The 27,631-nt window shown below is 35.6% G+C and overlaps 1 protein-coding gene across 2 annotated transcripts in view; it reads right to left on the reverse strand.

Annotated features, from left to right (window-relative positions):
• The window catches only part of GABBR2 (gamma-aminobutyric acid type B receptor subunit 2), a 454,194-nt gene that overhangs the window by 129,261 nt on the left and 297,302 nt on the right, over positions 1 to 27,631 (reverse strand). For both annotated transcript variants that reach the window (XM_068194855.1, XM_068194863.1), the window contains 3 exons: positions 26,662 to 26,812; positions 26,043 to 26,175; positions 13,311 to 13,418 (listed from right to left, as the gene is read on the reverse strand). In XM_068194855.1, coding sequence (XP_068050956.1) covers positions 13,311 to 13,418; positions 26,043 to 26,175; positions 26,662 to 26,812 — 392 coding nt within the window. The remainder of the gene's footprint in view (positions 1 to 13,310; positions 13,419 to 26,042; positions 26,176 to 26,661; positions 26,813 to 27,631) is intronic.

A 27,631-nucleotide genomic window follows, 5' to 3' on the forward strand; every position in this document is an offset into this window, starting at 1 on the left:
AAGATTTAGTGCTCACTCTTTCATAACCTTCTTGGATGTGGGAAATGCAGAAGCTATCAAAAGTTTATTTTGGAGGTTTTTTGTGTCTATGTATTTAATAGTTGCCTCTGTTACCCAGGGAGCAGGAAGGAATAATGTATTTTTTCTGTATTACGAAGGTCAGAGGCTTTAAGGCACATCTAGCATAAAACATGCTTTTAATTTTGCTTGGGGTTTAGGTTCAAAAAAGAAAAACAAGAGTTGCTGATAAAAATATAAATCCAAACCATATATTAGAGTCTTTTATAACTGCATGCAATCCCTATGTAATTTCTACTGTTGTACACATAACAACACAGAAAAAATACACTGCGATTGCATTATTTCAGTTGCAAAGTTGTAATCATGTTGAAATATCAGGCTTAAATTAATTTTATTTCAGTGCTCTTGAGCCCATGGTCATGGTTTCTTAATTAATATCTACCTCTATTATCAAGTACACTCATCCGATAGTCAAAAGTTTTTGCCAAGTTGCTTTAACATGGACAAATACACATATTTTTTTCCAAGTTTCTATTCTGGGAAACAGAATAGAAATGAATAATCCAAATGAAATATTAAAAAAGATTAAGTCTGAGAAGCTTAAGAAAGTTGTGATTATTTCAGTTCAATTTGATGAAATTACTAGGATTTCAAAAATGCATTTAAAAGCCAGAAGTGTCAGCTAATCTTAATAGAGGCAAGGTTAGTATTCCTGTGTAGAATAAATTGTATTTGCATTACATTCTTATCAAGCTGAAGGAAATTATGAAAATGACAAAAATTTGAAACAATGTATAAAGAACTTTAGAAAGCCTGGTTTTCATATTGCTGGGTGTGATGTCTTTTCTATTTCGAAAGATGTTTTGGAAACATTGTGCACCACTTTTTGTTAATCTGCTTGTTTATTTTATAGATAATTTGGAATAAACTAAGAGTAAAATAAAGGCTAGAAATCAGAATGAGCTAAAGGACTCGATACAATATTTTCATTTCCTGAGATCTGTTATGTAAATCCATGTAGCTAGCACTGCCATAAAGCACTGGATGCTTTCCACATGTTCGTGGCAGCAAGGAAGCAGTACAGCCATCTCAGAATTCTGAGACAGCACAGGTATGTCTGGAGAGGGCAGGTGAATGGGGAGGGGGCAGCTTTCATGGTAATATGTCTTGCTGCTGGATGATTTGGCAAGGAGAGGAAAAAGTGCCTTGGTGTGCTGTGCAAGGGGAGGAAGACTGTTGAAATGTGTTTCTTCATAAAGCTTAAATGAAAGCAGGTATTAAGCAAAGATTCTCAGACACAGCTTGGTCCCTTGTCTTGTTTGGGAAAACAGAACTATGTCTGACCTTTTAGCTGTTTATCAAGTGGCAATCAAAGCTAAAAAGAAACAGGTTAGCTTTTGTTAAAAAGCCCATGTCTTTTTTAAACTCTTTTCTAATGCCTGCAAACAGGGCTCGGGTGAAATAGATGGAAGAGAAAACAGTGGGGAGTCAAGTCCATGGAGAATATGGATTTAGATGAAATGTTGACACCTTAACTCAGATTTCTTTTCCTCCCTCTTAAATGGCTAGGGAATTTATTGTATTGGCATATTCTAGTTGGCCTTCCTTTTTAGCTGATGATAGTTTTTTTTTTACTGAAGTAGGCTGTTGAACTATTATGTGTTTAGCCTTTCTCAGTAGTCAGTGGGCAGGGACAAAAGGCTATAAAATACAATTCATCCCACCTATCCTGGGTAAGATTTAGGGTCAGAAAAATTAGTGTTATGAAATATGACCCTCCCTTCTTCACTCCCTGCCCCCCAAAAGGAGGTGAAGACAATTAACTTCAGCTAAAACTATGCATTTGATTAACTAAAAGCTATGTGAAAGCATCTTGCCAGAAATGTCTCCCTCTGCTCTTCTAAGGCAAAAAGGTTCCTTGAAAAAAACCCTCAAAATATCTTATCTTTCTAACGGAAATAGTGCACATTTTACCTAGAATAGGTAAGCAGCCCAATGTCTTCCATATTTGTATGAGCTATCTTCATATTGAAAGTAAGGTTGCATTGGATTTAGATTTACCAACCCCTGGTAATATTAAGCAATCTGGTACAGCAATACCAGAAGCAAAAGAGTGAAAGGATATTATTAAAAGTAGTAATACTGATAATCCACTCACAGAATCAAAATAAATAACTTCCTATTGATGTTATCACATTATCTCCTTGCTGTTGTACATCTTTCATTCAACCTTGCACTACTACAGATCAGTATTTTTGTTCACTTGTAAGTTTGGTAACCTTTTTTTGGACAGGTAGTTATTAGAAAAAGATAAGAGTAGAGATACAGCAAACAGTTGAGCTCTTCCTTGGATACCTCTTGGAGTAATTTTTTGCTGCATTACTCTGCCCTTTTCTGGACCGAAGGGGAGTTGTATAACAGCAGCTGTCACTGGTAGCAGGTATTATTCATCCCTTGCTTCTGCCAGACAGCCAGGAGGAAGGCAAGCAAAAGAAAGCCCATAAGATAACCTAAGTGACCTACACCAGCATGATGAGCTCTGTAAAACACAGTGGTGCTGCTGCTGCTGCAGGGTGAGAGGGCTGAATGCGGGGCACCTGGGGCTGTCTCCTACACCCATCACAGTATTGCTCTGTCCTTGGCAAAACCACTGCTGGAATACAGCTCTGAAGCACAGCTCTCCACCAGAATGCCAGCTTTCAGAACAAAACTCTGAGATTCAATAATTTTTCACTTCTGCCAGTTATTAGCAGCTTCCCCTAAAAGAGATTTGCCCTGAGAAATGCCACTGGTATATCACTAACAGCACTTCTAAAAAGCTTGCTGCTCTCTCCCTTCCACCTGCAGGAAGCCCAGCTTTCCCTCTCCCCAGCCATCACTCCCACCCACTAGAACTCCTTAAGTTCGGTACATTCACTCCTCGGGAATCACCAGATGCACTGAAGGAGTCTTGACTCAGATCTTGCAAATCCAACAAATTCTCTGTCTGACAAAAGAGTCATGAGCTAGTGAGACTGCTCACAATCAAAAATGTCATTTTTCTTTAAGAGGAAGGTTCTCATTTTTTCCCTTTTCATTTTCCTTCTAGCAAACAGTCAATCAGCCTTTGGAGAAATACATGGTAGCTAATAAAATCCATTTATGCAAGTGCTCCTGAATCCTTGCTGAAGCCAAGCTCTCACACAGCAGCATCTGTGAGTCATATTTTCTACCATCTGTGATTGGATAGGTGAATCTGTCTCATCCTGGCAGATCTGCACACTGTTATAAATGCCACTGCCACCAGTCTGGACTATATATCTGGATATAAAGCGATCTGTCCTCAAAATAAATTCACTCAGAACAAAACCTGGTAGGCCATTTTCTTCTCAGAATTTTCTTCTCATCACTGTATGAGCAAATAAAAATTCTGAAAACTCACAACCATTAAGACAGATCAAAGTCCTTACTCTCCACAGATCTTACCATCTGATCACAGGAGATACAAAATCTGCCTAAAGCTCTGGGATAGAGCTTCTGCTCATGTAAACTCTTGAGGATTTTCTAGAACTATCACAGGCTGTACCACCTGCCATGGTAACTTCAACTGTCCATTTGGTTATTATTGCATAAACCTTTTGTTGGGCTATTTTAATTTGCTTTCTAAAGCCTATCCATTGTGTCCTGGATGACCCTACCATCCACCAGTTCGTGGGTTCACCTGGAAATTTGGCAATCAACAGTACTTAAACATTAGGTTTGTTTTTTTAAATTTACGGCTAGGGAAAACTTTCTGTTATTTCTTATCTTACTAGAAACCAATTCTGAAAATGTTTATGATGCAGACCTTAAAGCTGAACTCCATTCTAAACCATGAAGAAAGAGTTTTACATTTGAAGACTTATATCTCCAAAATGCAACATTAGTTTTCTACTCTCTGATTTCCACAAACAGCTTTCCAGCATGACTGAAGTTAATTTACTCCTATCTTTTCTTCAGAGTTAGTTTCCTTGTTACCAGATCACCTCTATTTGTCAGAATAAAGTATCATTAAATTTAAAGCTATATTAGCTAAATCTTTGTGGTTTGTTTGTTTGTTGGGTTTTTAATTGAATTCATAGAAACATAGAAAGGCTGGAAGTGCTTTTGCATTTATTCATAGGTTTTGATATAAATATATATATTTTTTCTTTTCCATTTAAAATGTAGGATCTTTTTTGCTTAAGAAGGAAATTCTAGTTTCTCTTATGTAGATCAACCCTGTCTAGTCTAGCTGACAGAGTAGTCCCTTGCCTTCTGGCACTAGCTGGATAAACACTTAATGTTATTAATTAACTTTTTTTTTCAGTTGTCTCTTTCCCAGACTACTGGGATGGAATCTGTAGAGAGAAACTCTCTTTAAAGGATCCCTGTGAAGCTTCCTAGACCTTATTCAATTAAATGCATATCGCTGACATCAATTACAAAAGCCCTCAGAAATCTGAAACCAAATATTCTTCTCCCTGATACATACAGAAATCCTGCTGATCAGAGTCCCCCCTCTGAACTGGAGGGGAAAGAAAGAAAACAGAGTTTGCAGGGAAAAAAAATTGTAAAGGCTGTGAGCTTGCAAAAGGGACCATAAAACCACTTGTGAACTTGCCTTCAGGATACTCTCTCCACTGTATAAACTAACCTTTAATTTCTCTCAGTATGGCTCAGGGACACCTTTGGCTTGCTCCCCTACATTAAGTGGGTCGGCACAAGTGGGATGGTGCCAGGAGGATGGGGATGCAAAGTCAGTGGTGGGTGGGTGAACTTTACCCTATGTGGGCTGAGGGAGATTCTATCTTAGAGTTATTAAAGACATTAATATTTTAGTGAACTATACTGTAATACATTCTTAATTTCTATTGTGTAATGGAATGAGAAAAAAGGACTATTGAAAACACATTATGCATTGTTCCCAGTAACTCCACAATGTTTTTTTCAACAGCTATTATGAGTACTTCCTATAATAGATTGTATGATTAGTATTGGCAATGCCTCAAGCTGCAATTACATTAGTTTTAATGAGTGAATGCTAACATTTTAAAAAACGTGTTGTAGTATTAATGATTTTGACCAGTAGGTCACAGGGAGTAAAAAGCTAAGTTTTATTCTCTTAGAAGTATTTTGACTGATTTGATAGAAGACTTGTATATCTACTTATAAATTTAAAAATAACCAAAACCCCAACATTTCTGTTTCCAGTGAGGATCTCCTGTGACACCTGTAGTCTAAAAACTTGGTGACTATCTTTCAGGATAGTGGAGTGCATGGTACTCCTGACAATAATGGACAATTGGATATGATCAAAAACCTAGGCTTTGAGAATTAAATAGCTACAGTCGCTAGCCTGCTAAAGGACATATTTCTAAAGTGTGTCTTCATTGGTGACTCCTGTTAAGGATAATTGCTTCATTGGGCAGACTCACTCTCCCAGTAATGCTATTGAAAATGTGGATTTGTTGACCCTATGCCCTGCTGCCAGGAGAAGCAAGTGATTAGAAGATACCTTTCCTCTTTCCCAACTCATAAAAAAAAAAAAAAAAAAGTAGGAATATCCTAGTGGTGATGCTCCCTAGGGGAAGCAGAAGATAGAAACTTTTCAGAGGTTAGAGATAGCGAGAGTGATGGGTTTAAAAAAGTTATAAAAATCCTCATTTTTCAAAGCCTGAGCCTCAGTTATGACTACACAGAACTAGAGAATAGGAGAGGATTGTTTTACTAACTCTGCTAATCCAACCATAATGATCACACGATTTATGTTTTTCGGTATAAATCTATATTGAAAAATGACTAGTTTTCACAAAACTATTTTAAAAGGACAAAAATAAAAAACATGTTAATCTAAAAGTGGCACTAAGAAATCCAACTTGACAGCATTAGAACCAACCATTCTTGCTCGTGTTCTGGACAACAGTCTTAGAAAAAAGCCTCAACATTGTGTTAACTTCTTCTCACAGCCATAAATAAAGCAAGATGTGCTGCCTTGAGAAACCTGCATATCCCACCAATGCAGCAGGTCAAATTCACCTTTGACAGAAATGCACTTGCTGAGCTCAAGAACACATGGACCATAAATGTAAAGGACTTTCTATGAGAGGTGTGAATTCTCATCTTTGGAGTTGAAAGGAACCCAAACCTTCAGGAAAAAAAAAAGGTGCATAAAAGATTTGAATGTTCAGGAAGAAATATTCTGATTTTGTTTGATATAGCATTAAAGTACTTAGACTTTAATATTTTCTTTAATGAAAAATTCTCTGGGAAATCATACTTCATCGTTACCAAATAGCTGGGAACATCAATGCACTTGATTACATTTACAATCCAATTTCAAGCTATTCAAGAATAAATTGCCTCATACTGTATAGCAACATGTTCTTTATTTCTCTGTCATCCAATAGCCTCATAATACATAGAAATTATGGTTGTAGCACCATTTATGAGCACTTACATTTCACATAGAGTTTTCATTGTTTTTGTCACTACCGAGGTTTACCCTTATCAAGCTGTACCATGTAGAAATTTCCATACATAAATTACTTCAAAAGCAAATTTTTCTCCTGGATGTACAGTTCATTAGTTCAGCTTCTTTCTATGATATGAGCTTGAGATTTAGCTCCACATTCCATATTTATATGAACGTAAATTTTAGAAATATGATTCCTGTTGTTCCTTGGTTGGCATTTTGGCTGATCAGCTCTTATGAAAACCAGGATGCTTATTTTACATCTATGTTTGGATCCTAAGATTACACTGACTATTTTTAAAGCTTTGGAGTTAAAATTTATAGTTGTAGCTATTTGGGGGAAAAAAATCAAAATAATTTTGTTTCCACTTATATCAGTTTAGGAAATACTGTATTTGTTTGTTAATAAACAAACCATAAGCCACACCTGAATAATTTACACTGCCATGTAAGTATCAGAGTTTAGTTGGTCCAGTGGTAAATATTCATAACAAAAAAAAAATCCTAAACACAAGCAAATTTCAAACTGTCTTCTTTTTTACTCTCAAAGACTGAACAATAACATGGAACATTTCTTTAGGTATCCATATGCTGGTTCATTTTCAGCAGATGGTCCCTAATAGATTGTTGTACTGTTGGTATGGTTACCCAAAGCAATTTTTTGGATCTTGACACATCTCCTCTCCAGACTTATGATCTCTCATATATATTTAGTAGAATACAAGTGTATCCTAGGGGAAACCCATCATATAACTTTTTGTTATACACACAAAAAGCTCTAGCAAGATTTAAAAAATCCTGGAAAAATATAATCATTTACAGTCTGAAAACTGACCTGGAAAAATATTTTATAACAGAATTTACAGAAAGAACTGATTAGATAACACAAACTACATTTATGCTAATTCAGAACTACGTCTATAGAAAACTTATAGAACTACTTATAGAAAAGTTTATAGCCAGAGATGACATTCACTCTATAAATTTCCTCACAGAGGTTTTCAAGTGAGAGATGGGGATAGCAATCAACAGACACAAGCTGAGAAGGCAGCAGCACATAAACCCATAACTGTGTAGCCTCCAGCTGCTTTCCTCTCTCTATTTTCCCCCCTCAGGGACAATCACAGGACCTGGCAGCTTCCCTGCAGCTGGCACCATGCAGGGTAGGAGCACACACCAGCTGCTGCCCACCCTGACCTGGGAGATGAGGATTGTGCACTGCTCAGAGTAGCCCATGTGCCTTGATCCCCAGAGAGAGACTGGATGGTTTCTTACCCCTCCCAGTTTTCTGTACACCTGGTTTTGAACCACTACATGTACAAGCTATGGAGGTGGGGTGGCCAGATTTCTTAAAAAATAGAGTGTGAAGGCAACAAGCTAAAAGGTCTGAGAATTCCCGCACTGCTTCACTCAGGTAATAGATTTGCTTCTCAGAAACAACAAAACAAAAGAATAATTTCTGAAAAACATGCTCAGAGAGATTTCTACAACATAACAAATAAATCTGGAAAGTAGTTATTTTTCTTCATTTGGCACTTAACTGTCTTGTACATGAGACCACCTTTCTCAAAACTCCTACTGCCTTTTTCATTATGCATATTTTCTGTTTTAATTGAAAAAGATTGTAACATAAAACTCTCTTTTTTACTGCACAGTCCTATTCCATGTCCAGAGCAGACTCACTATGTTTGCTCCATGACAGTGGCATTCTATAGGAAGCTCAGGCTTCACTGGTGTCCTAATAATCCACACAGGGGAAGAAATCTGCGTTGTAAAGATCCTAGCAAGCTGTTAGTTTTTCAATTATTGACTTTTCAGCCACAACATAAAACTTTTAACATTTTCATGAGCCCATTCTTCATAAAGAAAATGGAAAGAGGATTCAATTATAGAGAGAGCTGCATGCATCTGCAAGAGGAACCTTTACATCTTTGCACACCTCATCAGCTTGAGCTAAAAGAGTCACTAGTAGTTATCAGGACCTGTACAACTGCATAACAGGAAGACAAGACACATATTTTGCCTGTAGGTTTTAAAGATACATGGTAATAGAAAGAATAACAGTAAAATTCCAAAATCCTCTGTTCAGATGTTATGCCCTGCCCATTTTTTGCTCTTGTGAAACAATTTTGGCGATTATGATTTGGCCAATCATAATTTGAAGTTTTTTCTTGCCTCTTCCTCCATTCTCATTCCTGCTTTCCTTTCCAAGACTACATCCCTACTTTTCAGGCCTCTCATTCTGCCTCTAAATTTCAGTCTTAATCTGATTTTAATCTAGACCTAGTCCTTCAATTACAGTTTGCTACTTAAATACCATACTCAAACACTACATTCCATCATCATGCTCAGCTTTCTTGATCACTTCTTACAGAACTTCCTGCCTTTGCTGCCTTTGAAATTTATTTTCCAAGGGAAGTTTTATCCAAATTTAGTCTCCCTCTTCAATATCTTCTCCTAGTCTATAATCCCAAGATTTTCCTATTTTTTTTTAATCTGGACAGGCTTCTCTCTTGAAGTCATTGGCAGCAAACCTGATTTCTCCTCTTCAGTCTTTCCTGCTCCCAATCTCTTGGCCCTGAAGTTCCCTTGCACTGCTAGCCTCCCTTCCCCATCCTACTGTCAAAAACATAATCTGCACAATCTCCTACTCATCTTTGCAAGGCATGAAGACCTCAGCTCTCTTCAGTACTCTTATAAGGACCTAGTTGGCCAAATGGATGACAATAAGTTTGCCAGATGGCAGCCTGACAGGCACAGCTGAGTCAGGTTAGACCGATAAGTCATTTTTGATGGTTGTGATTAAATAATGTTGGTAAAACTACAGTAGCAAAGCCTGAAGAAAAGAGGCTGCTCTACATCCCTCTTGTCATTATATTCCATATTTATCTTGTAACAACTTTGTCAACATAAGGACATATGCCACCAGAAGTCTACAGCAGTAGTAATAACTGAGTACAATATTAATATTTTCAGTGAAAATTGATGATAAAACATGCCTTCTCTGATGCCATAGTTGAAGAATTAAGTCCAAATAGACAAAGCCAGAGTGTTCTCTGTTATGGGTAAGACAAGCTTATCATGGCAGCATCAACTGAGATGTATTGTATTTTCAAATACAGCAAATGCAACAAGGCAACATTGTGACATTAATCATCTTCGTGTTTTAGTGTAGCCATCTACAAATGGCCAAATGCTTGTCTTTGTAGGAGCAGAGTTTATAAAATTTATGGAGGCTTTAAATACCACTGCTTTGAATTTCTTACTATTCTGGTATTTATCAAAAGTGCATGGGCTTTACTTGGCATTCAGGAGTTGTGCAGGAGCAGTCACTGTGCAGGAGTGCTTCAACACCCCTGAAAACCCAAGACAGTGCAGATCCCACTGAAATAGACAGCTTCTCATCCTTCTAAATTTTCCAGAAGGATTCATTCTGTAAATGGTCCAGCTAGCTACAGCTTCCCCAGGACACCACATGCTCTCCTGCCACTGATATTCTCCTCTCTTATCCACTGCCAGCCCTCCTGCTGCCGAGGGAAACAAAAAACAGTCCCCACCTCTCTCTCAGTAGAAGACATTCTGCAGCCCAAAACAACAGAAAGGAGATGTATGAAAACCAGAATTGCACCTCAATTATAAGTGTTACAATTATTTTTAATACTAATTCTATTTCACTTCCCATTATCTCCGCTAACCTCTTCAAAACTCAAATATAATTTATTTCCCCCTACTGATTTTGTCATTTCCATTTGACAAAAATTGATCCCCTGCACCCCTCTGTTTCCAGCTAAAACTAATGCATTATTAATTTGCTTCCTTTGAGCCCCAGCAAGATCAAAGATGGTGACAGAGCTCTGGGAATTTTGCAAAATTTGTCCTTAGTAGTCTGATAACAGAATGAGTATATTCTGAATTTTATTGTTTATTAAATTCCAGTAACAGAAGAGTGGATATATAAAAGGGTGAAAATAAAATAGACTTTGAAAGCTTTATAAATAGCAGTTAACGAGAATCTTCAAATACTTCAAGACACTCTAACTAATTAAGTTTCACTTTCCACTGCAGTACTATGGAGTGTATTATTATTATTTAAAATTCTGTACGTTTTCTCACAGTGAGACAGATATCCACTAATCTCTTCAAAAAGCCATGTTGTACACCAAAGTGTACAACAAATATACAGAAGCTTGCTCTATGTGATGAAGATAAGCAGATTTACTCATCATATTCTCTCCCTTACTTAACACCCACTTTCAAGAAACTAATTAACTGGTATTTTCAACAGCCACACAGAGATTCTTTCACTCTGTGAAGAAATTCCACTATTGGCAAATATTTTCCTGATGAAAATATTGAGGATGACAGGCAAAGGTGGTATGCCTAAAGGCCATACAGATTTTACTGTCATACTTGTATACAGGTAGTAACTGAAGTGATCACAATGAATAAGATCCACACTACTTAAATAATTTATGAACTTTGTATTTCTCTGATTGCAATGCCAGTCTGCTCTGTCATGGCACAACTAATTCAGAAAACATTAATGTACTTTTTTCATGTGGCACTATCTTTGTGCATTTGTTAATTCAGATATTGTTTGCAAAAATTTCTACTTTCTGTGCATCCATGGAAAGAAAATACTTTGGCTGTAAACTACATCTGCAGAAAATGGAAATGTCATTCTTGCAAGACATAAATAAAGAATGTCATGTTTTTTAGTCATCTCCTAAAAACACTTTTATCTATCCTGGCAAAACAAAGACCAAAAATATATGACTAGCAAACACTTATCTGGATAGCTGATTTGTTTTACATAAAGAAAACTGTTATACTTCATGATTCATACTTATGATTTGGAGTGAGATATCTAAATAAAGAATTTTTTAAAGTTTACAGAACAAAATGTGCTATTGACTTAAGTCCAGAATACAGAAGAAGGTGGTCTAATAGCCTCAATGTTTCCAGTATCAGTCAGAGCAAAGCAGCTCATTGGTCATCGTCCAGATGTCTGAAAGTTTATCTCCCTTATACTTGTCAGTATCTTTTTAACTGATCTTAAATAATTTTGACATCCAGCTATGCATAATCAATTGCAATTTGCAGTTGGTGATGAGTCCCTTGAAGAACAGGGGCAGTAAAGAATTTGAGGATTATGTTTAATTAACAGTGAAATTTAATATCGAGTAGCAACTTGCAGATCTAAAATGTAATGTTAAAAAACAAAGGAAGGAAAAGATCAGTGACAGCCCATTGCAGTACCTGTTCATTCCTATCTGAAATAGTATGCATTAAAGAATTTATAAAATTCTGAGAATAATAAAAGTTATGAAGTAAATGCTTTTATGTGTTAGGCTGTACTGTCTTGTGTAACTTCACTAATTTAAAAAGATTTGTACTAATAGGTAAAAACATATTTGCAATGTAAAATTTCATTTCTCAGGAAGGTAAAATCTTGGCTCATCTTTGATAAAAAAAGGAAGTGTTTAATATAGGAAGTGTAAGATCCTTGGAAAAAAAAATTTAAAAAAATTGTATCTATAAAAGACTCTCGTAGTATAAACCGATATGTTACAGTGGGCTTTTTGCACATGTGCAAAAAGGGGGGTTTCTGTTTCACTCCCCTCAGTGTGTCCTGGTTTTGGTATAGAAATTTTTTATAATTTTAGTTAGTTTTAAGATATTTTGTATTTATTCGTCATTTTTTTACAATGAATGATAATGAAATAGAGCAAACCTGACATGACCAAATAATAGGGAGAAGTGCTAAGTGGATGGGTTGTGGTGCCAGAGTAATAGATCCAGTTCCAGACACAGCATGTAATTCCTTAATAACCTCAGACATAAATCTTCTTAGAAACTGAGTTAACTCTCTCCCTGTCTATCTAAAGTCCATTCCTTCTAAGGGAATGATGTATCCTATTGTGACAGACTCCCTACATATTGCAATTGTGGAAAAATAACATAGTGTTAACAAAATAAAAATTAACAACAGAGATCTTTTATGACCACACATAGCAAAAAAAAAAAAAAAAAAAAGGAATCTGACAAGGTTTTGGAACATTTTTCTACTTAATTTGGTTATATATAAACATAGGAACTGCACTTGGCACTTCTGCTCATTCTATAAAAATATTAATTTTGTTTTTCTGTTTCATGAACATTTCTCTTATGTTTTACCTGCAAAACATTTTCTACTCAGCGTTTTTCCATTTTTTAATAAAGTCATCTAATAAAAAGTACTTCATGTATGAAAAGAAGCTTAATGGGAAAAATATAATGAAGAGCTGCACTACTCCTAATCCTTTACAGAAAATGTGCTGTACCAAAAATGACAGAGGCAATTATTGTGGTTAAATTCTGACCAGTCTTAGAGTAAACTTATGCAATTTCAATAGAAATAGGAAGATATAAGCAGCACTTTCTCTTTCCTCTTCCTACCAATCCATGAGAAATCCTCAGGTAATACCCATGTCTTAGACAGATATAATCAGAAAACATTTCATTAAAAAAATCGACTAGAAGGAGACCTCTGGATGCTGAAGCAACGTATTAAGAGGGAGCAGAGATCCAAATTCACTTTGATATTTTACAGCAAACTCCACTGTCCACATCTTATTATAAAGACTGGAGGGCTGATTCTTGACTCCAACTCTGAGAGAATAAACAAGAAACCAAAAAGCCCTAATATCAAACTATTCAGGATCTTTGGCTATGACACATGAACAGTCAGCATGGCTATGGCCATTCAGGAAAGGTATGAAAACAACTAGAAAATTGTATTAGCAGGGCAACAAATAAAGAGTCTATTTCCCCTCACCTTTTTCTTCATTTTTACATTTTTGAAAATTGCATGGACTCTCCATGTTTTTGCAAACATTGCTCCAAATGCAGTTGTGTATCCCACTGTAAGAATCCATGTTCGGACCTAAAAATATATATACATAAAAAAAAGACAAAGTTATTTCGATATCATAATTTCAGGCAACTTTTTTATCAAGACCCTGAGGAAAAGAATATCTGAAAAACTTAACAAAATTTGATATTTAGTAATTTCTCATTCATTGCTTACTTGCTTTTTTGCTCATGAGTCCATTCCCTCCCTAACAAAAACAAGCCTGGATGCTGAATTAACTATCTCTTTCATATATACACCCATAAATCTCTTAAAATATTCTGCTTTTTTACTTTTATTATGTTCTTTGCAGATAGAGGAAAGAACCAGTGGAGAAACTCAAGAGACAGACTATAAAAAGCACTCAGGGAGCTAATATTAACAGCAACATTTTGAACAGAAATGAGCAGAGAAATAGAGATGCAATTCAGACTAAATAAGAAAAGATTGTACTATGTGAGATACACATCATTCAGTGAAAAACCTGAGCATTCTGGAAAGATAAGAGCAACAGATTTTAAATTATTTTGTGAGAGAAGATGGCAAAACAGGAACATAGTTTTGGTCAGCAAACCTCAGGAACAATACCTGAGTCAATGATAATAACTGCAGATGTGGTCTAGGAAAAGGGAGGTGTTGAGCTTGCACAGAGCAATGGTGTAATAAGACCTGAGCTGGCCACAACTTTGACACATACAAAACAGAAGATTCTAAAACTAAAATAGAATTTCTGTTTTTAGCTTTAAAAAGAGACTAAGTTATTTTTCTTTTTTTTTTTTCTTTTTAATAGAAAATCTTCAATTTGACCAAGAAGGACAGAACACAGATTTAAAAATCTGTTTCTGCAATTCCTCCCCTGCCCAGAGCTGTTTTGTGATATAAAAAACTGATTTAGAGAAACGAGGATGTTCTAAGGAAGCATTTAGGAAATATTATTTAGAGAACCTAAAGGCAATGTTTTGCATTAGAAACCAGCCTAGTTTCACCTCAAAATTCTGGAGAGTTTGGGATTTTAATTTGTAATTTCAGGATATGCATATTGATGAGAAACTAGGCCTTCTAGTAAGATTCAAACCTTGACATTTAAGGTAAATCTGAGGAATAACCTAGATGTTTCATATCTAAATACATGCTATTTTTTGTCTTTCAAAACTTTTCCAGAATTTCCATTTTTGTATTCAAAACATGATCTTTTTGCACAAAATATTCTGTGGAAAACAAATTCTGATTTTTAAGTGTTTACTGACTAGGTATAAAGGCAGGGAAAAGAAAAAAATACATATACTCATTCAAAAACTATTGATAAAGCAATAAAATTACTGCAGTTCCCTAAAATAAATAAATAAGACACACGTGGTCCAAAATAATGAATTAGTAAGAGAAAATTGGTTCTTCACTATGAGAGTTGTGAGGCAGTAGAACAAATTGCCCAAAGTTGTGGATGTCCCATCTCTGGAAGTGTTCAAGACCAAGTTGGATTTGGCTTTGAGCAGCATGGTCTAATGAGTGGCATCCTTGCCCATGGTCGTGGAATTGCAACTAGATGATATTTAATGTACCTTCTGACCCAAGCCATTCTAGGATTCTATGAAAAATACACAAAACACCATGAGTCTTAACATTAGAAAATGTTGCGATGACACATAGAAGACTGTTTGGATATTTGTATGTATGCATTAATGACTTAGGGGCGTCTAGTGTTGTGGTTTATCTGTTGCATTGCTGATAATGACCCTGAATGTAGAGTTGGCTCATTGCTGGGCAATCTTGCTATTAATAGAACCAGTAAAACAATTGTGATTAGATTCAAACTACAGGAGTTTTGCCACTTTGTGACATTCTTGAATGTGATATTGAAAATGAAACCCCTAAACAAACAAACAAACAAACAAACAAAAAACAGAAAAAAGGAACAGATATTTAGGCCAGCAAAGCATTATTTGTAACTTCACTATTTTTCAACTCTTTGCTGATTAGCCACTCTTCTGAATTATACTTCAGTAAAACCAGTTAGATTAACTCTAAGGGATTTAAAAAATACATTTCATATATGTTCATACTAGCCAGTTACATTTTTTTGACTTCACATTAACAACCATACTTAGCATTCAATCCTTTTGCTGCTATTAATAAGTATTCAGCTCTTTTGTGTACATCTTAGTGGTATATTTGGCAAACAGATATATGGTATTTTCATGTGTCTAATAAGACTCTGTTTTGTTCTCACTGAAACAGTAATTGTCTCTTGGGAATACTAATAAGTTCAATTATGCTCATAATATGTTTCTAACTCAATATTCAGAAAAATGTTTTTTCTAGCATGTTTGATTCAAAAAATTTAATGTATTCCTGATTGGGATTGTCCATATTAGAATAAGATAACTACTGTCTGTATCGGAAACATTTTAGCTTAAATATACCAGGATTTTGTCAAAATGAGCTCATTGTTTCTAAGAAGGAGATTGTAAGTTTCAGATGAAAATTAATTTTTAATTTTGAAGAAAATGTCCTCAAATTCGTCTGCTATAATTCATTAATGCAGCTGGCAAAATGAAAAATTTAGAAAACAGCAAAAGTCTCTGAAATTCTTATATATGCCCATTTATATTCCTAAATGTATTATACCTCCATAGCCTACTAATTTGAAAGAACGTGGTAAAAATATCAGTAATTGAAGAGCATGACCATGATGTTGTACAGTTGATCAGCAATTCTGCCATGTTGGAAGTTTCTAACATTGCGTTTGGCCAGAAGCTGAAAAAAACCATCCTTCCTTGAGAACCCACCAAACAAGCAGGAACTTGCATTCAAATATCTGTTCCGAATTAGACACAAAATCTGAAAAAATCGTTCTTTCTTAAATGGTTAATTAATTACAAAATTCTTGATGCCTTCAATTATTTTAGGGTATATTTTCAATTATCTTCTTATATGTATTGGTTCCCTTTTATTTTTAATAAGATGAATTGACTATTTAAATATGTCCTAGAATTTTTTCCCCTATAATTCAAAGACAACATGCAAGTGTCAAAAGAAATTACATAATTTGGTATACAGCAATCAAGTAGTCCTACACAGATAGTAAAATGGAGTTTCCTATGTCTGTTCTCTTTTTAGGTGCTACACTATTTTGCTTTAGGGTCTATTTTTAAAAACATCATTTAGGAATTTTTTCTCTTTATAAATTATCTGATAGAAGCTTTTACAGATGCATTATCTGTGATAACTAAAAAAACCTAGAAAACCTTTATCTGGTGGATAGCAGAGCTGATAAAGAGTGAACACTGAAAGTATCTCCACAAAGAGAGAGATCTTTCTGATAATGTTCCAGACTTGAAACAGATATAACTGTTATTTAAAAAAACCCTTCATCAAATATTAAACTTTAAATAAATATTGTAAGTTTCAGCTTAAGAGTGACTGCATCTATGAACAAGATATTTCTTACATCTTGTAGAAGCATTACTTTTTATTTTCTTTTGGCAGTAAAAGCCCTCTGTTTTTAACCTATCCACAAGGTGCTAAACACCTTTTATTTTTTCAAGGAAGAGTATTCTTCTGCCACAAAATAAGCACAGATAGGTTAACAATCTTATGTAACATTACTTTGAATTCAATCCTATTTCATCTCAACACTGAACTTTAGCTGGCGAGTCTATATTTGCTGCTATTTGATATCTTCACAAAAATCTAAGCCTCTCCCATCATCTCATTACTGGAATGGTGAAGTGATTACTAATTATAAATCTGTGTAACAAACATAAAAGTAACCTGATATTACCACTCATTATTAATAAAAGAAGCCATCTTATTGTGAACAATGGGTTAGTAAGGGGAAATTAGTAAGTGGTGAAAATACCAGAAACACACTGAATAAAGAAGTAAAAACCTCTGTTTATACATTCTAAGAATGAAGCTTACAAATAAACCCAACATTTTACGTGCTGCTAATTTTTAGGTAAACAACAATATTATTTGAATTAATTTAAAATATTTTATCTTAATATAATTGAAATTCTATATAAAATTATAAAATAAAGTTATCTCGGAAAAATAACTTAATTCATGAAAAGTTAAAACTTTCATTTTTCAAGAAGTGCTATTATTTTCCTTTATTTGACCACCACTTTCTATGCATTCAGAAGACCACACAGTTATAATCTAGCAAGGAATGCCTGGGAAGGTCTTGAGTTCATGAAAATGTAGTTGATCAAGCAAGTGATGCATTTTACTGCTTTGTTAAATTGAAAGAAAAAAAATATAACCACCTGAACTGAATACACTACACACTCTGGTTTTTCACGTTGCAGCTTTGTTAATGCTATGTTAATCCAGTTTGCCAATCTCAAGTGAAAAAAGAAGATGGGATTAAAGATTCAGGGTGATGAATAAAAAAATCCAAGTGTCAGCACAAAAAACCTTCATGTGTTTTGTTAAAAGCTTCAAACTTCTTATCACTTCACTAGGTGACTGTTTTGTTTTAAATAACAGTTATTTCAATGGCAAAGTGAAACTGCTTGGTTAAGAATTCCCTCAGTTAGTAAAACATTTAGATTACACTTCTGCAGAGGAATCACTCAGGTTTAAGATTCTGGCAAACATATTTTTCCCCACCACAAGATGTTAATTTTTTAAAATAAAAATTACAAATCTTTCTTTTGGAGGACTTGACATTCCACTCTCCAGCTTTGTTTATGAGAATTGGACTGATTCACTTAAGGAATATCAATAATGAGTCAGTTCTCCACACACCCTGGGTAGAAGCTGCAGTGCCCACAGGGTTAGGCTGCAGCTGAACATCATTGCAGAGCAGCTTGGGGGCATCTCAGTACTACATTTAGGTACTTAAAAGGAACAAATGTGAAAATAAACCATGCTGTGCTTTTAGCCCTGGAGAGTACAATTGTCTTTAAGTGGACAATTGCATTGATTTCTGTGGAGTATGCAGGAGTTGGAAATTAAGCGCCTTCTATTTTTCTTGGAAAACTGGGGACATAATGGATAATTATGATGAAAAAAAATGTGTCATTTCAACAGCTTTTCACCGGGTTATGGCTCTGCTTCTATTAATGATGGCAAAATTGACTGTGTGAACACAAGCAGACCCCAAAGAATGAGTTCCTCCCTTTGAATTATACTTTTCTCATTTATATCAGACATTTTTGACGAATATTTATGACTTTTAGCTCATTTTTTAGAATTTGTGTGGCACTAGCACAGATTGCTGTAAAACATAAGTGGCAATAATGTTAGAGAATTGAATCCTGCTGTTTTCACATAAATTAAATACAGAGGTTCATCGCATGCTGTGAGATCTCCTGTAGTGATTTCTTAATATCCTTTAGATCATTTTTCAGAGTTAATCTATGGGTAGTGTAAAAGATGTTACCATTTCTCCTGTTTCTATCAGGGGGGGCTTTAAAAACTGTCTGCTGTTTCTACTGAAGGAGAGGAAAACATACTAAAAATATTACCTTAATAAATCTCTGGCAAGGTTATGGTGTATTTGCTTCACTATATGACATAATTTTGTTTCTAGGATCTATTCAGCCTTATAACTTTTGTCCGTACTCTTTTTTTCTTTATCCTCAAGAAAATGTCATTTACTAAAATAGAAGCTGATCAGGCTCATGTTAAACTCAGTAACAGAACTGCTGTTGAATTAAATAAGAGTGAGATCAGTCTCAGACTGAACGACAGTGAGAACAATTATGGAAGTGATTATACAGAAAAGGAAGATTAAAATTAACAGCTAAACAATTAAGTAGGAAATAAACTGAAGAATACACACAAAATTAGAAAGGCCAGATGAAAAACACAAACAAAGGCTCTGGTTTCCAGAGACAAAGAAATAGATTAGAGGTCTAAATCCTTTTGCAGTTCAATAGAAGTTGAGTGTCTGTCTGTTGGATTTTCTTTTAAATTCCTGGCCAAAACTAAACAATTTGAGCAAAAAGATTAGGCAAATATAAAGTCTAAAGACAGGAAACATCCTCTCCTTCCCCCCAAAAAAAACAACCCCACAATAAACCAAAACCAAACCCTGAGTTTTAGGGAATACCTGAAGAGCATAAAGGGCATGAATAGGACCATATAATCAACTACTATCCAAATATCAAGGCCACATGCTATTTGGTAGTACAGGGTCTAGTTCAGGAGCCTCTTGCTCACAGAGAAAACCACAGCTTTAGTGGTGGTGCTGCCTACAAGTTTTCCTTTCAGTCTGTTGCCTCAAAATTGTTTATACAGAGGAAATGTAGAGTGACAAGCAAAGACAAAGCAGAAATAAATAAAAAGACAGAAGGTTCATACATCTTCTCCCTCTCCCTGCTTTACTACTACAGGTAAGTCCCTCCTTTTAGAGCTGCACTCAGCCAGCTTTTAGAGTTTTAGTGAATTGCCCACCATCCTCCTCACCCTGCAGCCTGCTTCCATCCCTAGGAACCCATCCCACAACAGCTCACAATGGTCTTTTCCTGCCTGTTCCTCACTACAATCTATAAGTCTCTGTTTAATGTGTGTTTCAGGTGTCTCTCCACTCATATCACATGGCAATCCCCACCCTTCAGAGGTTCAGGGTTTCCCTGGAAAGAGTGAAATGTGCACTGTGGAGTTTCACTTTGTCTAGCAGTTCTCTCATCATGGCAGATATAAGAATATTTTAAAAATAAACAGTAAAAAAGAAAAAAAAAAACCTCCCTTTCACATTGTCACATGGCACATAGTCAAAAGTGTTTATGACCCATAATTAATAATAATACTAGCTGAAAACACTAAGTGCATCTGAATATCTGGATACATTTAAAGGTCACATTTTAAAATGCACCTTTGAGAAGATATAAGGTCTATAATATCTACTGTTGCCATGAATGCACATGTCCTCAAGATGTTTTTCTGAGAAAGACACAAATTCTGGGTAGTCACACACACACTGTAGCAGTGAGCTGGACTTTGTCAGCGGTCTTCACTCTCTCCGTCTCTCTTTCTGTCTCTCCATCCCACCCCACTGTTTGGTTTCTTCTTTCTGTACAAAGAGTGTTTCCAAACGTCCACACCATGGCTGAGAGCAACCTACTGAAATATAAGAGCCTAAGCACAGCCTGCAGTGTGCAAAAACTTTTGTGCCTTTTTTTTTTTTTACTGTATCCAAGCCAAAACACTGACCAGGCTCAGTGGGATCACCAGAAATCACAGAACGTCTGTCTAGCTTTGGCAATGCATATAAAGGATGCTAACTAGTGAGATGAAGAAGACAAACCATGCTTTATTTTAGTGCCTATGCAAATTGCAAGACTTAAATCCTCTTATAATTTATCTGACATCCTTGCAGAATACTTTGGAGTGTAAAGGATATTGAAAGGCAATTTCTATCTGCAGAATAGTTATCTCCTATCAAAGCATGAACCCTATATTGAATTATTGAAGACAGAATATTTTCCCCTTCCCAATCACTGCAACGACCCCGCGCAGCACACTCCCCAGGAGAAAGTCCTGCTACACATTAGAACTACCAAGACTGAGGAGAAGAGCTGTTCACTTCACTATTACCTAATGAACCAGGCCTTTTTTTGTGGAACTATGGGTGAGAGCAACGTGGAGTACTTGAAACATCTTCAGCCCCAACTTAATAATTAGATTTACTTATTTGAGGAAGATGCATAACAGAGAAGACTATGGTCGTCCTCAGGACCACAGTAGCCTTTTATTCAATAGCAGTTCCAACTTGGAAAGACATTACTCATCTTAAATGCAAATCATGAAATTCTCAGTGGAATGTATTACAGAAGTCTAAACGTTATGATCTTATCTAATATTCTCTCTACTTTAAGTATCTCTATTTAGTATGTCACTTTAAACTCTATTCATAGTATATGTCACTAACATTGCTAATTTTGAGTCTCTCTCTTCCATATAATGACTGCTTTCTAATATGCTTCCACTTGCTTGCATTTTTCTAGTTGGCATCACATCTCATTTCACACCCTTACTTCTAACTTCACCTTTTTTTTTTTTTTTTTTTTTGCTATGATACCATGGTGGTTCTGAGATTAAAAACAAAGATAAATCATTCTCCTTCTCTCTCTCTCTCTGAAACACTATGTACTTTGGCATACATATGGATTTAATGAAATATTGTATTGCTTTTTCTTTTTCTGTGCAACCAATAAAGTTGCTATTAAGTAAGACATTATCTAAGGGTTCAATAATACACTGACCACTTTCTCAGAACTCACTGCTCTGGATCATTTTAATTCCATATAATTGGAGTTATAAAATATGATACCTAATCTTTAATTCTGACATGGAACTAAATTATGTTACATTTGCTATTATGAGTTTTCACTGTGAAAACACAGAATTATTATGTATTTAAATATACTTGATTACCTTTCCATAGAAAATGGGCATATCAAGATAAAAATGAGTGTGTTTGGGAACAAATTATCCACTCTATCACTGTATCATGGAGTCCACATTTTATAACTTTAAAGACTAATATAATACCCTTATTCAGCAAATTATTTTGCTATATGTGTAAAGTACTTGCTTACTCTTAACTACATGTAACTCTTGTTTCTATGTTTCAGCATAATAACTTATAGACCACCTCCTTCTACACCCAGTGCCTTACAGAGTAGAAAGTAGTAGTACAACTTAGCAAATAAATCCTTTGAACCTTTCAGGTGTTACTGGTGTAATTCTGGGTCACGTGTCAGTGTCCTTGGAATATTACAGCATTAGGCATATGCCACATAAAGACATAAATTGTTGAAAAGTAAAAAAGAGCTGATGTTGCAAAGCATTTCACCCTCCAAACAGCAGTATAAACAACATGCTCTAGAGGAAACAAACCTAACAGAGTTAAATGTAATACCTACAATTTGGAAACCATGTTTCCTGAATTTGTGAGGACAGAATGATAGAATGGCCTAGATTGTAAGATACCTTAAAGACCACCTATTTCAAATCCCCTTCCTGTGGTAGGAACACCTTAGTAAACAGACAAGTTTTAAGGGCCTCCTGTAAGTTTGCCAAAAATTGTCAGAATATTAAACAGAGACCATATATAACATATCCAATTAAGTACACTATCTATTGTGTATATCCTGATAGTCTGGTGAGACCTCATCGCTTCTGAAATACAGAAGACAATGATTATTTAGTTTATACACAGGATAACACTAATGACAGCTTTATAGCTTTGCATGTGCATATAAAACTTGAGTGAAAACTTTTACATCCCTTCCAAAATAATATCTCCTTTCATTGACGTATGGCTCTTCTCTGTGTCTGAGACACAGTTGTTACACCCTGACGACATGCCTCAATGGCTTTTTATGATTGCTGTCAATTGTAACTGCTTTTTTTTTTAAAGACTAAGTCACAGTCTGAAATAAAATGGGAATTTTAAACTAATCTCTCATGGCTAGAATGAATAAACAAAATCATGCATTTCAAGGGAGATGAAGAGAGATTTGTCCCGGCCTGATCCTATAAGCACTCGTATCTGAAAACAGACCTTATGAAACCACTAAGCATATTGCCCACATGGGAAAAGGGATGTCTGTGACATGGAGCCAAATGTATACTCTGTTCCCAGCACTTGGTGGATGTTTTGAGGAGAGGAGGAGAGAGACAAGAGTTATTCAACAGGTAAGTGTGTTTGCCTCCCATATTTATGAATTTCCCAGCATTAATTCAGAGTTTTCTACATACAATAAAAGTGCATTGCTACAGTGAATGGGAATCATGTAGAGATGGTATGTAAGAGAAACATAACCCATCCCATTTAAAAGAATATAATGGGAGGAAAAAATTTTAAAATCATTGTTTTAATAAGTAAGATGTTGGAAAAATCTTCCTAATTGGTGGCTACTGAAGGACTTGTTGTATCTATGACTGAAGTATTAATTGCTAACACAGCTGGGGTTCATAAGATACATCACTGGCCATGCACAGGAAAACACAATCAGAAATGTTTCTGTACTGGACTGAAAACCTGGAAAGCCAGGACTGAGAAAAAAAAATCTCAGATTCTGCTCTGTATATACAGCATTTAACTATGAAAAAAGGAAAGAGGAAAGAGGAAAGAGGAAAGAGGAAAGAGGAAAGGGGAAAGGGGAAAGGGGAAAGGGGAAAGGGGAAAGGGAAAGGAAAGGAAAAAGGAAAGGAAAAAGGAAAAAAAAGGAAAAAGGAAAAAAAAGGAAAAAGGAAAAAAAAGGAAAAAGGAAAAAGGAAAAAGGAAAAAGGAAAAAGGAAAAAGGAAAAAAAAGAAAAAGGAAAAAGGAAAAAGGAAAAAAGGAAAAAGGAAAAAAGGAAAAAAAAAAAAAAAAAAGGAAAAAGGAAAAAGGAAAAAGGAAAAAGGAAAAAGGAAAAAGGAAAAAGGAAAAAGGAAAAAGGAAAAAGGAAAAAGGAAAAAGGAAAAAGGAAAAAGGAAAAAGGAAAAAGGAAAAAGGAAAGGAAAGGAAAGGAAAGGAAAGGAAAGGAAAGGAAAGGAAAGGAAAGGAAAGGAAAGGAAAGGAAAGGAAAGGAAAGGAAAGGAAAGGAAAGGAAAGTTTGGCTTTAGGATAAAGCATTCTCCCCCACCCCCTTCTTTTATTGGTCACCAAATTCAATTAAGTGTTTTACTCAAGTAAAGATCTATCCTTCTATGGCAGACACACAGACCTAACATAATGTTACAGATACAAATTAGAATAAATGGAAGAGATATGTGGGATTGGACAACATAAGCAGCCCACAGTTAAATTTTGTTGCATTTAGAAAATGAGACTAGTGATTACATTTTGAGAGGCAGATTAGAGAAAAATCAAAAGAAATGTTCTAGCTCAGAGGTACAAGATTTTGGACATTGGTTCATTTTTCAGAGTTAAGGCTGAGCTGTTTCACATGTAAAACAGGACTCAAATTTAGTCTTATTTAGTTTAGTCTTATATAGCTACATTTGGTTGGAAATCTGTGTCCTAGAACAGCTAGATGCTGATAAGTACCTCTGGTTCCCACTTTCCTTCTGTTCAGCAGTGCATGGCTGCTTCCAGAGGAGGGTTGTAGCCCAGTCATACAATGGCCTGCAGCTTGGCAGGGAACTCACGAGCTCTGGATACAAGCCCCTCAAGATTGAGCAGACTTCAAGACTTAAAAATAATTGTGTCCCATGCCACTAGATCCTTCTGCAGTGGAGGATGAGAAAAGAATGGAGATTGACATCAACAATGGATTCCTAATAAGCACTTCTGCTCCATCAGAAGCTATTTCTCAAAAAAGGGCATAATTCCTGGGTAAAAAATGGATTATGCCATCTTCCGCTTCCTATTGGCCCCATTGTATTCACAGAGTTATATATTAGTTTGTGGGAGATGAACAGGATCATCCTTTTCAAATCTTTAAAGCATCTCTTTCTACTAGCTGTACTGAGAATTAAAGCTCTAGTTGTAGGAAGACTGGATATTCTTTCCTTCTCCTTTCCTTTGCTCCTAAAGTTTAAGTGTCTGAAATACAGCTGTGTCCAGGCCCAGTTAAGGAATGCAAGACTTTCCTCAGACAATACTGTACACTCACCCATAGTATATCTTCTAGTCCATCTTGGCATGTGCTACGGAACTGCCAGTGTTTTGAAATGGTTTAACTGAAAAGATTACACAGCGTTTCACTTCTATAAGGATTCTAGTCAGCATGGAGGGCTTCAGTTGACATATTGGGATGTATTTGCATCAACTAGCTTTAGGTATCCAACTTTCATGCTTTGAATTAAAATTTCATGCTCTTGAAATAAAATTCCTCTGTTGCCAGTCATGACATCAGAAATTCAGACTCCTAAAAACAAGTGCCGTGAACTGCAACTTTCTAGAGATGTGAAGAAGAATTAAAATAATAGTGAAGGCAACTCCTGAGTAAGTGTGATATTTTTAGGCAACAGGTCAAACAGAGTCTTAGAATTTTTTGAGAAGATATTGGATAAATTTAAATGCTGTTTTATACTTATTTTGGAAGGAGTATCCTATCCCTTTCTTTGAAAAGACCTCTGTAAGCCAGAATAAGTGCATTACATTGAACAATTAAGACACATTTCTAGATGGACATATTTAATTTGGTTTCAGAGTTTCTTGTTTTGATTTAACTAGAATGTATTCTATATGGATCTAGGCTTGTGAGAATTTATAGCATAGAATGAAAATAGCAGTAGAAGTCTTTGGAGAATTGGCCAAAGCGACTGACTAAAGAGATCTAGACAGGCAGCAGCCATGTAGTTTAAAATAATATGGAATGTATAAAGAAGTAGCTTTACAGGTATTACAAGTTGTCCTGCTACAAAGACAAAAATCATCTTTTGTAAATAATCTTTCTAGATATGATTTCAGAACAAGAATATACATCTACCTTTTCAGTCTGAAGTAAAATCCCAATGCATTTTAAATTTTCTATAATAAACAACAATAATAATAACAACAATAATAACAACAACAACCACCACCCCCATAATGAAGCTTTGTACATGTTTTAAAATTTGGTCCCAGAAAATATCCCAGGAAAGAACTATGAGAAACAGTGATTTACTGGAATGACACATCCAACTTCTGAACTTTTCCGTTTCCATTTTCTGTTTCCTGTAAGACTGAATTCAACTAGAATTGAACTAGAATATATGGAATTACTTACTGTGCAAAGTGTCTCAAATGTCTTTTCGGAGACAAAGGATCCATCAAGACCAAAAAGAAAAATAGATGCATAAGAAAGCATCCCTCCAAGGATAATAAGGTTGTTCATGTAGGGACTGGACATCTTTATTAGTCTATGGACAAAAGGTGATAGTGCATTAAAGAGGAAAATATTACTGCTAGGCTACTAGAGCAATAAAGAAGAGCTTTTTGTAAGCAGGCAAAGAGATAACTCTTCTAGAATTCCATGAAATCTAAAGGCATGCACTGTATTTGCTGTTTTATAAAGTTTAGCACTTTTTCAGTTTTTGAATGCTTAGTAAAAAGACCTCCTCTTTTGCTGATGGATTAATTAGCTAGGGTTAATGTTATTAGCAGACAGTCAAGCATAAAATAGAAAAATACACTTTTCAGACAGTATAAAAGAATTTAAATACAGTCTGTTTCAATGTGAGTATATTACCCAGTGATTTCAATTAAATAGTTCTAAAATACCACCTTTCTACAGTTTTACATTTTCCTTACATGTATATTTAGGTAGATATATATCTACGACTGGTTCTACAAACACAGTGTTAAATACGAAAAAAATTGTGATAGAAGTAACAAGAATGTCTTACTTCTGATTTCTGTTTTTGATGTTAAAGAACAAGAAAGCACTGGCCATGATCATTCCTAGGATTGTGAGGGCAGAGAGGATGCTGTAGAGAGGCAGGGAGATTTTGCGCAGCTCCTCTTGTATAATTGTTTTGTCCTTCGGAGGCTCAACTCCTAGAATTACATGAAGAAAAAAAAGGCTAAAACTCAGTCAGATGTAGAATTTCTGCAAGAAACTTTGCCTCACCTAAGTACTATACCTTGAATTAGCACATCTAAGAACTGTGAACCACATCAGTAGCTGATGAAATCATTGACTTTGACAGACATATGTTAGTCACATTGATTGACATGAAGATTTGCATTTCTGGAGCAGGTAAATATCCTCTTTGGAAGAAAAGACACAACCATACCCCAGTGCAGAACCCCATACATGCTAACTAGCCTCATTTTAAAGTAAATAACCACTAAATTGCATACTTTGAGCGTAAATTTTACCAGGAGGTTATGCTTTTCTGAAACAATTGACAGAGCAATGAGTAGAAAACAGAAAGCATCATTTCTGTGCCCACTGCTGTTGCCAGAGCAAATTCTAACAGCATGTCTGGAGATAATCCTTATTGTAGCATCACTGGGACAGGGATTGATGGCCCTGGGGCTGAAATGTGGTTCTGGACTGTGGGCATGGTGGGGGAAGACCTGGCAGGGGGGAAGGGAGAGTAGTTGGTGCCCTCAGGATTCTATAGAAGGGAACAATATGGGAAAATGGATAGCAAAAGTTTTATAGGGACAGATACACTTTGCAGATGTGGGTTTGAATGTCTGAACTTAAAAACTATGTTTAAAGCTGTGTACTTCATCGACAGTCAGCTCCAACTAATTAAAGGCTTCTTGGTTTAATGACGAGAATCACTTTCCAACAAGTGCAATAAAGCTCTGCATCCCTGACTTCCCACACTCCATTTCACCTGCTTACTAATTTTCTCCTTGGTG

Source organism: Anomalospiza imberbis, chromosome 1, assembly GCF_031753505.1.
Source record: "Anomalospiza imberbis isolate Cuckoo-Finch-1a 21T00152 chromosome 1, ASM3175350v1, whole genome shotgun sequence".
NCBI classification, from domain to species: domain Eukaryota; kingdom Metazoa; phylum Chordata; class Aves; order Passeriformes; family Viduidae; genus Anomalospiza; species Anomalospiza imberbis.